Here is a 14,880-nt window from a genome sequence, read left to right on the forward strand (position 1 = left end):
GGTGAAAAGCTCTTACAATCTTAATGAACTAACATCTTTTTCCCTTATGATGTTTCTTGTTTAACAAAAACATTTAAGAAACATATCTATCTAAAGCCATGAAGATAATCTCAAAATTTAAAAACTAATGGCTTTTTTGTTTTGCCTTTCACATTTAGATCTGTAACTTTTTTGTATGTGGTGTGAGATGGGTCAAAAGTTCTTCTTTCATACAGATTATCTAATTAATCAAAGACTACAGATTGAACAAATCATCCTCTCTACTGAGCAGCAATGTCATCTTAATTAAAACAACAGCAACAAAACAACCAAGAGTTCATTTCTGGATGCTTGATTTGGATACATTCCTTTGTACATCCTTTTACCAATACCACATTATCTTACTCAGTTTTTTAATTGATAACACTATCTGGTATGTAAGGTTATAGTCTCTTTCTTTAGTGCCCTCTACTGTTTACCTTTATATTCCCATGAAAATTATAGATCAGCTTAATTTCCATGAAAATAAACCTGAGATTTTGCTGCCAATACAGAATTTTAGAAAATGGACATCTTTCAATATTGCCTTCCAAACATGAGGATAGTATATATCCTTACCACTTAAGTCTTTTCCTTTTGCTATCCATCTGAAATTTTCAGTGGCAGAACTGGTAATATTTTAAACTTCATTTGTTGTTTGTTGTTTGTATATAAAAATGAAAAGTTTTCATTTTTTTATGCTGAACTTGCATTTGGTGATCTTGATAAATCAACTAATTCAGATAGCCTGATCCTTTGGAATTTCCTGTCCTCAACCAAATGGCTATGCAAGTGACATTTATTCCTTCCCAATTCTTACGCTTTTTCTTTTTTCTTACTTTATTACACTGATTGAAACTACCAGAACAATGCTGAACATAAGTATTCATGGCAAGTATTGTCCCTGGTTTCTATATTTGGGGAGGAAACACATTAATTTACCTTGAAGGATGATGCTTCCTATATATTTTCAAACTTTTTTTTTATCAGATTAAGATAGATTTCTTCTTAATATGCTTAATATGACTTTTTTTTAGCTCATAAATGGACATCTAAATTAATCGAATGAGGGGCCTCCCCGGTGGCGCAGCGGTTGAGCGCTGGGTTGAGAAGCTCACCACAGCCTCTGCGGTGCCGGTTCAATCCCTGGCTGCTCCCTGGCCACAGGAGGAGGGTCCCACGTGGCACGCAGACCTCTCCTGCCGCCTGCTGCTCCCCTCAGCAGCGTACTTCGGTCCTTCTGCCTGCTCTGCTCCCTGCTCTGGCTCTGGTGAATTCTCTCACCCTCCCTTGCTTCTGACTGTATCCAGTGCATGTATAAACAAACAAACAAATAAACAAAAAAAAATGCCTCTTTAAAAAAAATTAATTAATTAACTAATCGAATGATGCTTTTGATTGTAGAGGATTGTGGATTTTTCTTTTTCCAAAAACATGGTAGATGGTACCAATTTGAAAATATTAACTACTCTTGCTTTCCTGGAATAAATTCAATTTAGTTATAATGTACTATTGTTTATATATTACTAATTTTGATTGTTTCATTTAGGGTTTTTAATCTATGCTCATTAGAATTATTCTGCATTTTTGGGGGGATAAGGATTATAAAATTTTGGTATCAAGGTCATGCAGATCTCAAAACACTGCATCCTTTTTCTAGTAGCTGAAGGGTTCCATCTAAAACTGGTAGGCCTTTTTTTTTTTTTTTTTTTTTTTAACACTAAAACAGGCAGCAGAACCATATATGGGCCTTGAGTTTTTTTGTAGGTGGACTTTTGTTTTTTAAATTAACAGATTCAATTTCTGTAATACAGAAATTGTATTTCTTGTTTCAGTCATAATAAATTGCTTCCCAAACTGTTTTTTTTTTTTTGACTTTTCCTATATTGCCAAGTTTATTGATGCAAAACTGTTCATAATAGGCTATTTCTTCATGGCCTAGACACACTGTAATGATGTCTCCTTTCAAAATTCTTAAAGGTAATCTTTCTTTTTCTTGGTTTTGTTAAAGGTGACAATTTCATTAGTCTCAGATTTTCTGTTTTGTATATGGATGATTTATATCTTTTATCTACCAGAAAATATTAAAACTTCCTCTCCCCCCAAAAAAAAATCTTATCTCCAACTTCTCACATCACACTATAACTAACCCAATTTCCATACCTGTTGCTTGCTTGCTTCTCCTCTTTGCATATCACCCATCTTGATGAACAATATACCCCGCTCCTAAAGTAAAAGACTGGGGAGCTATCCTTAACTCATTCTGATACCCAACTGATAACCAAATCCACTTTCACATCCATGCTTCCTTCATTCTTCCTTCTTTTTCCACTGCAGCTATTCTTACTCAGGTTTCTTCATTGTTCTCTGAACTTTACAACTGTCTTGTTTACAGTCTTGTTCTCTTCTTCTCTCTAGTTTTTCTCTACTCAGTTTTTCATATATTTTCCTGAAGTACAAATCTGATGTTATTCCTCCACTCAAATTTTCTGAATTGCTCTTATGAAACAAAGAACCCAAAAATTTCTTGGCACTGCACACAACAATGCTCTTCATGACATATACTCACCTTGCTTGCACACCCCATCAAAAAAGATAACAAGATAATTTCAAAATATCCAATGACTTACATCTCTCCATGATCAAGTACCCTCTTACTTCCCTCTACTTTAAACTGTGGTGCTCCTTCTTGAATGCATCCTTCCATCATTACCATCACTACCACCACCACCACCACCACCAAAACAACATCAAAAGCCATTAGAAGCATTTTACACATAAAAGATGCTCAAGCAAAGATTTATTAGATATGAAAATAAACAGATTATTAAAGAAACCCAAACTCAAATTTATATTTATGTATTTAGTTTTATTTAGTATACACCACACTCTGACCTTATTGTAACTGAAATCCAATACAGGATTTTTTTGTTGTTTAACTATTAGTCAACTCCACAAAGACAATAATACTGCTGTGGAAGACCAAGGGCGAAAAAACTGATATATTTATTTACAATTCCCTATACTGTAAACATTTAATCTATATAATGTTACTAATTTATGAGAACTTTACATAGACAAGGAATTGATGCCTTGCATTTCTTATTCATATTCAGCAATAGCATATTAAATAGAACATTACTTTCTTTTCCATTAGCATTATGCTTTCTTTAGATAATTATCTAAACTTGTTTCAAAAGATCTAAATATATTCAAGTGCTATACAACTAAAACTACTTAAGCCAACATATTTGGCTTATAATTTCATTTTTATAATAATTTAAAGTGCTATAAGCAACCTGGCAATCAACACTTTCTATAAGAACAAAACTACCTTTAAACATTAATTTACAAGATAATATACAGTGTTTATCTGGAATAGCTGAAATTTCAGCACAAAGTCACTGTCACATGTATAACAGCAGAATTTTTGTGTTTTTTTTTTTTTTGCATACCATGAAGCTTTGAAATTAACTGATGAATTATTGCCACAATGGCTTATTACTGATTTCCTACAAAAGAGGGTAAGAACTACTAGTATATTCTATCTTTTCTTTTTTTTTTTTTTGAGGTCACTTGACAGTAAATTTGCATATTCAACAAGTCTACTGAGTTACAATATTGTCTACTATAATCATTGCCCTTTATAAGAGCAAACGCTAATGGAATTAATAACATATACCACTCAAAAAAAATCACAACTTATTTTTTTCTTTTTGAATAGGAACCTATAGTTTGGAAGTTTGTGTGCAACAAGGCTAAAACAACAGAACTATAAAACAGTAATTATGACACAATATGTTGAAGAAATATGCATCTGTTCATAGTTTTTGTACTTATGATAATGCCCTGTGTGCTAAGCTACAAATATGTAAATATTGTAATTTCTTGCTTGATATATTAAACCCAGCAGAATCATCAAGTTCTCATTCTCCTTTGTCATTTTATAATTCTATCAGATAATTCAATAATGAAAATATTATGCCCAAACCTGCAGATCATGTGCATTGTGATCTACTAAATTAGGATTCCACTCAAATTTCATTTTTAATAAAATGAAACTGAGAATGCCTGCAAAATTAACAAAGAGAATATGGTAGTGTGAATTTAAACTAGAACTTAGTGGTCTATTAAGTATGCATTATTTTGGCATGTGTTTTTTTCCTTCATTAGTATGACTAAGTTGAACGTGTCCAAAAGTTACCTGTGCCAAATCTTGCAGATTACAACTGTATTTAGTCTTCATTTCTTCAATGTCCCATTAAACTTCTCTAATAAAACAATCAATGTAGTTTTAAAAGTAAGAAACCAAAATAGATAGAACAAAAAGCACCAACATATTAGGAGACTAATATAACATGGATTGTAGATGAGGTGGCCACTATGATCAAAATGCTACCTAAATCTGACATAACCCAAGTTATCATCCTGCATGGACCCAAGCCAAGGTTTAAACTTAATGCACTCTGGGAAGAAACATGATTTAAAAAATAAATTCCAAAATTATAGCTGTAATAATGTTGATACAGACTAACTTTAAAGCATGAGTGACATGTTACATTGTATTGCTTCTTGAACTTTCTAAATAAAGCTTGTCTATGTCAGGTTTGGGCCATTTTCCTGCTAAGACACAGAGTATTATATTTATTCAAAAGCCCAGATCTCAATGTCTTGGATAAAGAAATCTTCCTTCTTAGAAAGTGTATGATTCCCAAATGTTTTACAAGAATGGCTTCTTCCATGGTAGAGATCTCCATCAAGCCAAAGGGCAAACTCTCCTCTGCAACACACAAAATAAAATCATTTTAACAACAGCCTCTTTATACTTACACCTTAAATTATAAAATAATTTTAATTAAACATTTCCGTAGCCAGTAACTTCGAAAATCATCATTTTTCCCAAATCCTTCCATACTCCTTTCCACAATAGTACAAGGCAATTTTATGTTGTTTTGTTCACATTCCATTAAAAAAAAAAACACCTAATATACTCAATGAATAAATCTAAAGTTAACTTCACATGCAAGTAGCTTTTTAGACAGGTGCTACTCTGTTATTCTCCGCCAAGTATTATCGAGTGTCTCTTTTCTGTATGTCTTTCTCTGAGGCATCAAAGCTCCATATCACCTAACAAAACATAGAGTTAATTTTAAGTGTACATTCTCCAATCTACAGGCAAGGAAAGTTTAGGGAGTTTGCTCAAGGTCCCACATGTAATATGTGGTGAAGCTGGAATCTGAAATCACATCTATTTTACCCCAAAGCTTACATTTATTCAGTTTACCACACAATGATTTTGAGCTTTGAGGCCTCTGTGGAGTATCAAGTCCCTATAGCTCCCAATTTCTAAGCCTTATTATTCTTTAAATATTGTAAAATTGTCTTAATTTGTTATCAAATGACCCAAAGTTTAATTTAACTCACCATGATTTCTAGCACCCACTTCTAGCACCCACTTCTAATTAAAATCTAGTTCCAGCAGTTATCTAATATGACATTGTGTATGGTATTTTCAAACTAAACGTGCTTTGAACAGCTAAAAATTATAAAGTCACTTGTTAGTGAGGTTTTCTTGGAAAGTTTAACTGAATCACATACAGGTCTACTGTTTGGAGTAAGACTAATGACTGCCCACACACCCCACCAAAAAAGTACAACTGGAACATACAGATACCATATGCTGATTCCAGGAGCAAAATGACATGGTTTTTTATCTCCTGGTTATGTCATTCAGGGAAGGCTATGACTATCATTATTTAATCATGGAATCATGTCTTCCAAATACTTATCTAAAGAGAAGTTGTGAGAGGATTTTAGAATCACTCAGAATGATGAACATTCTTACAAGCTAAAAAGATTTTGTGCCCTGAATGAATGATTATATATCCTCAGTTGTTAAAAAAAGAAAAGAAAAGAAAAGAAAAAACAGTAACATTTTTATGAGTTGAGAATGCTTTAGTATACTTTATATCTAACTTTAATAGAGTGAGATACCAAAACAAAGAGTCAACACTTGCGATAAACTGCCTGGATTTAGCGAAATCTAGGCAGAAGATGGTAGGACAAGATAGTTCTGAACACCATAAAGACTATAAAGTTGGAATACCAGAATAAGAAAACAAAGCTTCTCATAGTGCTCACTATGACAAAGAATCAACTTGTTGCCTGACTTATACTACTAAAAACAAAACAAACAAGAAAACAAAAATATGAAAAAACTTCTATTTTTGTCTAAATATCAATCCAAATAATCTCCAGGGTAGAATAATGTGAAAACAACTGTACCATTTTTATACATTGACAGTGTACTACCATGGTTATTGAAAATTTGATGTTTAAGCTATTAATATATTTCTCTTCCAAATACCAAGAAATCATCACACTCTAAAGAAAATGATGGCTATTACTCAAAATGTAATCAAACAACATTTTTAAATGAAGAAACAAATACTCTACCAATATTTTCAAATACTATAATTAAGTACTGTGTTGCATATATATTGTATAGATTAGGATTTTCACCTAACAACTTTCTATAGATGACCGATTTTACAATATAAATTAATTTTTAAAGCTTCTTTAAAAAATTCATGGTAAAATGTTCAAGAGACTTACCCTCCACCACCAAAAGCTAATGAATCCATGTCTCCTTTGATAAAAAACATATTATCTCCTGTCCATTTAAAGACCTATATAATGGAAAAAAAAAAAAAAACACTTTACATATAGATGAAAATTGTGATTATAGAGAGTTAGTGCTCCTAAATCCAAATACTTAACAAGTAGCAATAGGAATAGTAACAGGAACAAAAAGTTAGGGACAATAGGGTAATGTCCCAAAACTCACTGGCTTTTGAGTTTTCAGTGTTTGACTATTTTTGAAAGTGATTGCTCTATTACAAAATAACCTTTAATTCCAATTCTTCAAATCTTGTTATCTCTTCAAATCTATTTTTCTTTCCTAATTCTACAGCTTATCAAGAATCAGGTCATTTTTAAAATAGAAAATCAGTTTTAAAAAATTGATAAATGTCATTAATTTTTAACATTAAACATACAAGCACATAATTTGATAATGTTTTAACATAGGACCAAGGTCTTTTCTTTGGTTGTCATTACTATTACATAGGCTTATAATGCATATTTATGATTTCTAGTTTCAATTTCTTTAAAGAGGAGTGAGAACACAGAAACACTTGAGAAATTCAAGGGCAAAATTTAGATGCTAGTATTTTAAATTCTTTTCTTCTAACCTTTCATGGGAGGTTTGCCTAAACCTAGTATGACAGCAATTTCTAGCACCTCACTTTTGTCAAGCTTTTCCACAGTATTCATTATAGCCTCTAATAAAATAAAATATTCTTTTAACACTCATAGTTTCATAGTTACATAACAATCAATTACAATTTTAAAGTTATCAAGCAGAAACAGATTTAGAAGTCTTGACAAAAAATACAACTGAAGCTTAAAAAATTTGTAACTATAAGCTTCCAGTTAGCTGTAGACATCAGTTTATATATTTTATGGAGGAAATAGAAACCACTGGTAATCTGGTTAAGTCTGTGAAGCTTAAGTTAAGGGAGTGTCTATTAAGTCCTTCCTATTTTTGTCATTAAAGAAACTGCTTGTAAAGACAAACCTTTTAAAGAAGCAATTTTGTAGATTCCTATTTTCAGCATTATAATTTCATCTCTTAGGAAAGTTTTGACAAGGTGAGTCTTAATGTACATGAGAGCTTGGACACTACTCGATGTTTTAAATCATCACACTTTTATTAAAATTCATTTACACCTTTGTATTTTACATCTTACTGGTAATAATATGTATTCCATTTAAGTTAGTCAAACCACAGTAAAAGGAAGTTAGGTAATCATTTTTAATACAAATCTAATTTTTTAAGTTTTCCAAGACTTACATCATTAAACATATTTAGTCATAAAAAGTTTCTAGGAACTTCAAAATGACAATTCATAAACACAATGGTAACAGTAAGCCCCTGATGTGCATCTGGCACCAAAGCAAGTTTTGTACATATATAATTCTCAGTTAATTTTCAAACAACCCTATTAGATTTTAAACTCATTATCCCTGTTCTATCTACAAGAAAATTAAAGCTCAAATAGTCAAAGAAGAGCTAAGTTCTCAGCAAAACACAACGAACAGAAGAATGTGCAAGTGTGCATGGCTCCAAAGTGGATGTTCTTTCCACTATCCCTACTCATTGGAAAGTGAACACTGGAGTAACTGTTCTTACCTCAAACTCTGGAGAAAATGTGAAAACAAAAGTCTCTCCAGTACCATAAAAGCCATCACTCACTTTAAATGGTTCAGATGCTAATGCACCAAAAACCTAAGATTTAAAAAAAAAAGAATATTTAATGACATAAATAATGTGTTTCATTAAGTATTAATTAGCCCACTACATCTGTTTAAAAGAAATGCAAAAACAGAAATCTGGTAGTTTTATACTTGTATGGAAACATGATTACTTGCTACATAATTCACATCACTGTCAAAACATTATCGTCTTTTCAGTGAGGAAAAATCAGATTTTTTCCCTAAGTTTTGAAATCTAAAAAGATGTTTACTTTAACAATTAAACAGACAATCTTAAAGTGGTTCATATATTTCAGAAGAACTTACACATGCACAATGTATGTCTAAGAAAACATGTTGATATGGGACTGTAGCACTTACAGAAATAAAACCCCTTCAGTATTTGCAAAAATTCCACTATTTAAAAGGTATGCTAGGGCCTCCCCTGGTGGGGCAGTAGTAGAGCGCTGGCCTGCGAAGCTGCTCGCGGCCTCCTCAGCACTGGTTTGATCCCAGGCAGCCAGCAAGGGTCCCACGTGGCGCGCAGACCTCTCCTGCCATGCCCTCTGCTCCCCTCAGCAGTGTGTTGCAGTACATCTGCCTGTCCTGCTCCCTGCTCTGGCTCTGGTGAGTCCTCTCACCCTCCTGCGCTTCTGACTGTACCCAGCGCTTGTATAAATAAATAAATAAATCTTAAAAAAAAAAAAAAGTATGTTATTTATTTTCTAATTAGATGGTAAACTCCTCTTGAGGCCAGGCCTTGATTCTGAATTGTGTAGACATGTAAGATCATGATCTTTCACAGTATAAGTCCTAATAAGAAACTGAATCACTAAGTGATCTGAATAAGTTATTTCAATGTTTTGGACCTCAGTTTCCATATTCTAAAACAGGATTGTAGAAGTCTGACAGATTTCTACAGTCGCTATCTCTCCTGTTATTATTTTTACAGTCCTAATTTTAAAAAAACAGTTTTACTGAAACCTCATTAAATGTATTATATGTATGTATAAAATCCATAAAATATAAATATACAGCAAATTTGGAATTATCACAAAGTTCCACTTACTCTTCATTCAGAAGGCACAGAATATTCCCAATACTCCAGAAACTTTCCTTGTACTTCCTTTGCACTAACTCTGCTCCCTTCCCAAAGTCCACTGGGACTTTCTAATAATACCACAAATTGGTATTATTATGATCTAATAATACCACATTGGTTTGGCCATTTATAAAATTTCTATAAATGGAACCACAAAGAAGTTACTTTTTAGTGTCTGATTGTGAACTTAATATATTTGTGACACTTATCTATGCTGTGCCATGTAGCATTACTTGATTCATTTACATTGTTGTAAATACCTTTCATTGGGTATATAACCTTGGGCCAACTGATTAAACTCTCTAAGTCACAGATAACTTGTCTTTAAAACAAGGATGATAAAAATATCAATCTCACAGATTTTTGAATAATACAATATATATGAAGTGATTATCAAGTGCCTGGCACACAATAAGCACACTACTAGTAGTAGCATGTTGTTTTGTTCTTTAATATTGGTATTACGTTCTCTCATTATTCTTCAGTGCTGGTCACTGATCTGAGCTTGCTATGTCAGGAAGAAATCAATGTTTCTCTTATTTATCTGTGATTTTGTTCTTGGTATATCCTCACACAATTAGTTTTCAAAACCTTATCCATGCTTTAAGACTCAGTTCATTTCCACACTTTCTTTGAATTTCCTTTATATCTCCTAGATAAGAAAAATACTTACTCTAAATAACCCTTTGTTTTTTCTAGGCTCTTACTATACTTGCCATATTTTGGTTGGCATTAAAGATACCCATATTCCTTTCTACCATATCATTATCCCTCTGAAGGCAGGAACTAATTTATTAGTCATGTTCATATCTATCCTCCGTAATACTCAGCACTGCTTGTATATTAATAGCACTCAATGGTTATCAGTTAACTTAATTAAAATGTAGCAATGAAAATATTTTTCAAAATAATATGCTAAAAGTTACTGTTAGCATAATCTCTTAAAGGGTACAGTGTCTATGCAGTTAGTTTTCCATACCTGCCCATCACTGTCTTTAATCACCATCAGCACTGGGGTGTCTAAACCTGTCATTGTTCGATAAAGGGTCTTCAAGCTTGTGCCATGTTTCCCAGTACCATAAACAAGAGTCCATGGATAGCCGATTGTTCGTGGTGGAAGATGCTTGGTAAGCTTTGAAAAATGAAATGTTAACATTTACTTGATAGTTCATTGTCTTATTTGTTGGATACTAAAGCCAGTTGAAATTTAATGGTTCTTTATAATATGTAGGCTACAAAAATAACAGAAGAAATTATTTTTCTCAAAGACACTGAAATGCTTCAAGAATAATTACAGTCTAAGCAAGAAATATTCCCCACTGGGAAAAGAATGATGCCAAACAAGATATGCCAAACAGAAACAAGAAATCTGGATTACATATTATTTATGCCCTCTGTATCAAATTACCAAAAATGATGGACAGACTATTAGTTTGATTATTAATACACTGCTCAAATAATGGGCTCTAGAATCAGAATATTAGAAATCAAGGTTCAGTATTTTATAGTTGTGTAACTTTGCAAAAGTTACAGTGTCTATATCCATGTTTCCTCACTTATAAAAAATACACAAGAGTATCCAACTCCTACAATGTTGTAAAATTACAAGATAGTCCACATAAAACAAGAAATTAACACACAGTAAGAAACTAAACAATGTCCATTATAGTAAATCATATAAGTTGTTACTACTACTTATTTTAATATCTGCTTTATCCAAATCTGTTATCATTTTCTATTACACTGCTATACTTTGTTTACTTTTTCCTCATGGAAGAGGAAGAGAACAATAATAACCTGTTCAGTTTTGAAAACAACTGAAAAGAGGCTGTTTCATTTTAATGGGAACAAACTCAGAAACATACATATGTAGGTAGGAGATACCTTTTCAATTTGATCTGGCTGTAAAAGTTCACTGGGGTCACTTAGGTTTGGTCGAAAAGATTCAGACTCCAGGTCTGCTTTCACTGGAGCAACCTGCTTTGAATTTAAATCTTCCCTTGTAGTAATCTAAAGAAATAAAAAGCAGCAGTATATTAATATAAAACTGTAATATACTTTCAGAAATTTTAGCCTCTTGAAAGAAATCAAATTTCATAGCAAAGAAAAGGTGACTAAAGCTTTACTTTAGGATTCTATAAGGCAATAGATGTTCTATTTATAACAATGGCATATCCAATGTAGAGAATTATTTTTTAATAATAAGTGAACATTTTTCTCATACACTACATGAGAAAGGTATGGTAATGAATGATAAATCCTCATCTTTCTGTGTGACAGAAGACAGCTGCATGCAAACAAATTTTGCCATTGAAGAGCAAAAGTGAGCCATCTAGCTTACTTTTTATTTTTGCTATATAAAATATGTAGGATTATTTTTTTTCATGGTCAACATAAAATTTGGCACACTTCTTAGTTGCCAAAATTTTAGTTTTAAAAAATACTATAATAGAAAACATAACTTTTCTCTGGAGTGTATGTGTATTTACTTGCTTCACTGAAAAAGTCACCATTATTTTAAAAAATACCTCCATTATCTTTACTTTTTAAACAGTGATTTTTTTTTTATCTTGTTGGACCAAATACATTTCAAAGTTAATTTGTTCACAAATCTATTTTTTAATTAGATCAATTGGATGCATTAAAAAGAGTACATGCTTTTGCTTGATGAAAATTATCCCACTGATAATCTTGCAATGATAAAAATGTTAACTCAACAAACTTAAAGTCTATTCTGTTGGTACTTACTTTTTTATATCAATTTCATTTTAATATAAAACAAATACCTTCAAAAAATGTTATGAAATATGACCAAAATTGAAGAAACTTTTAAATTGAAAAACAGAATTCTATTGGAGCAGATAACTAAAATGCAGCAATGCTTGGCAACTGTGACTCCATATAGGCATGAAATCTTGATGAATTATATTGTTCCTTTAATAGATTTCTTACCAAAACTAAACAGCATATATTTTCAATCAATACATGTTCTTAGAACTGTATTGTTCTTTGGTGAGAAGCTAACCTATATTAATTCTTTCACATCATCTTCACCTTTTACCCTTATTTTGATAATGTGAAAGGCTAAAAAAAAAAAAAAAAATCCAAGGCAGCATGAGAAGCATTAAAAGAAAAGAAAAAAATTCAGTAGTTCTAGAAAAGCAATAAAGCATATTGTATCAAGAAGAGGAAAACACACAATACACAGAACTAAAAAATGAGTTCAACTGTATCAGTTTCTTGATTCTAAAAACATCACAAAGATTATTTCATGAACTTGTAAATAATTTACCAAGCTTTGGTACCTAGTCTATACTACTCCAACATTTCTAATGCCAACCAGGAATACCTCAAGAACAAAACCAATTCACCTCAGTAAGATATATGATATAGAGCTTATACAACTGAAATTGCCTTAAGGAAGAGAAAATATTTACCCTTGCCATCCATTAAAATTTAAAAAAATTTTCTTATAGTACCACATCTTTCAGGTTGTTTAGTAAAGATTCAATCTCAAAACCCAAAGACATTCTTCCAGTGTTTAATATTGAATGAAAACTCATAGCTCTAAAAAACACACAGTACTGAGAACAGTTCCAAAGTGACAGAGAATTCCTCTGAATATTTCTCAAATGCAAAGATGACAGAAAAGATAATCCTACAACTCTTCAAGGCAATACTGTACTCTTTAACACAAAAAGGAATTTTCTGATAGGTTGTTTTAGTGCTGCAGTCAAAACAAATCCTTTAAAACAGAGATTTGTCCTGACAAAAGACACTAAAAACAGGGAGTATTCAATCTCCAGAGGGATTTAAACTACTGAAGGGGGCACCTGGAGGCGTCTGCAGAGTGTGCGCAGTTCTTCAGTATTTAAAGCATCGATCCTGCGGTGATACTCAGCCACTGACACTACCTGAATACGGAGACAGGAAGACAATAATTCCACTGACAGTTGAGAAAAATAGCCCAAATAAAACAAAACAAAACTGGAGAAATTTAAATGGGGAAAGAGAACTGTAATTAGGATTTCTCCACTTCATGCTGAAAATTCAAGAGATTTTTACATACAACTAGAACGAAATACACATGAGAGAGTAACCACTACATCCAACTAACAGTGTGAGACTGGATTGTTTCACATAGAATTTAATTCAGTAAATAGAATTATAGTTGTTTATAGAGAAAACACTCTATCAAACATTTTTACTAAAGTCAAAGATAACATCTAAAATCTAAATGCCTTGTAGTTTACAAAGAAAACAATGGTTTCATTGCTCTCCTCTCTAAATCAATTTTGCACAAATATAGCCTAATGGCAATGTAGGAAGAATTTCATCCAGACAAAAACACACTCACACTACATGATCTGCATCAGAGAACAAACAGTAAGAAAAAGATATGATCCAAGACAAAGAAAAAATAGTTCTAGAAAGTACAAATTCAGATTTTCAAAAGCATACATAATCAACAGCACCTTCTCAGACATGTCTATTTCAGTCTTTTAAAATAATTTTTTTAAAGATTTATTTATTTATTTATACAAGCACTGGGTACAGTCAGAAGTACAGGAGGGTGAGAGAATTCACCAGAGCCAGAGGGGAGAGCAGAGCAGGCAGACTGACAAAGTACACTGCTGAGGGGAGCAGCGGGCAGCAGGAGAGGTCTGCGCGCCATATGGGATCCTCCCCCGGTGGCCGGGGATAGAACAGACACTGCAGAGGCTGCGGGCAGCTTCGCAACCCAGCGCTCAACCGCTGCGCCACTGGAGAGGCCCCTTTTAAAGTAAATTTTTGTTTCTTCAGTTTTTGCCTCTCCTCTATAATACTTCTTTGTGGTTGGAAATAGCAGTTATTTATCACTAACACTTGATGTTATTCAGTTTTTGCCTCTCCTCTATAATACTTCTTTGTGGTTGGAAATAGCAGTTATTTATCACTAACACTTCATTAACTTACTAAGGGATATTCTGTATCTTCCATAATTGCCCATCCCAGACTCTGAATTTCAAAGCCATATATGACAGAAGAACATTATCACAAAAAACCCACAAAAACAGACAAGTTTTCTTAGGTTGACACAACAGCTTTTTCAAATCATGACATAATTCTCTAAATAGGTGCCATAATATAATGAACCATAAATATGTGCTGATTTGCTTGAGCTTTGATAAATGCCTCTGTGATCAGTTCTGTGTAGAGGGGCTGGCCACAAAAAACATATAAGGCACTTGGATCATGAAGAGCTTAAACTGCTAGGTTTTATAGACTCTTGTCTAGTGAACTGAAATGAATTGGCCATCAGTAAACATCAAAATAAGTCTATCAGAAGCTATGTAAACCTGCTCAAAGGTAAGAAAGACATGAAAATATAAGAGAGAAATAAAAGGGGAAGAAAATGAACAGATTTTCATTCAGGTCATTATCATTATACTGACTTTTGCAAA

General features: G+C 32.6%; 1 protein-coding gene across 9 annotated transcripts in view; it reads right to left on the reverse strand.

Annotated features, from left to right (window-relative positions):
- Nucleotides 1-2,870: 2,870 nt before the first annotated feature.
- The window catches only part of OXR1 (oxidation resistance 1), a 285,034-nt gene continuing 273,024 nt past the window's right edge, over nt 2,871-14,880 (reverse strand). For 6 of the 9 annotated variants that reach the window (XM_054692035.1, XM_037502800.2, XM_037502793.2 and 3 more), the window contains 6 exons: nt 13,270-13,350; nt 11,321-11,446; nt 10,416-10,568; nt 8,273-8,368; nt 6,634-6,707; nt 2,871-4,798 (listed from right to left, as the gene is read on the reverse strand). In XM_054692035.1, the coding sequence (XP_054548010.1) occupies nt 4,663-4,798; nt 6,634-6,707; nt 8,273-8,368; nt 10,416-10,568; nt 11,321-11,446; nt 13,270-13,350 (666 nt within the window). In that variant the 3' untranslated portion in view covers nt 2,871-4,662. The remainder of the gene's footprint in view (nt 4,799-6,633; nt 6,708-8,272; nt 8,369-10,415; nt 10,569-11,320; nt 11,447-13,269; nt 13,351-14,880) is intronic. The other 3 variants (XM_054692036.1, XM_037502785.2, XM_037502835.2) reach the window with 1 other exon arrangement.

Source organism: Talpa occidentalis, unplaced genomic scaffold, assembly GCF_014898055.3.
Source record: "Talpa occidentalis isolate TD23 unplaced genomic scaffold, MPIMG_talOcc4v2.1, whole genome shotgun sequence".
In the NCBI taxonomy this organism is placed as follows: domain Eukaryota; kingdom Metazoa; phylum Chordata; class Mammalia; order Eulipotyphla; family Talpidae; genus Talpa; species Talpa occidentalis.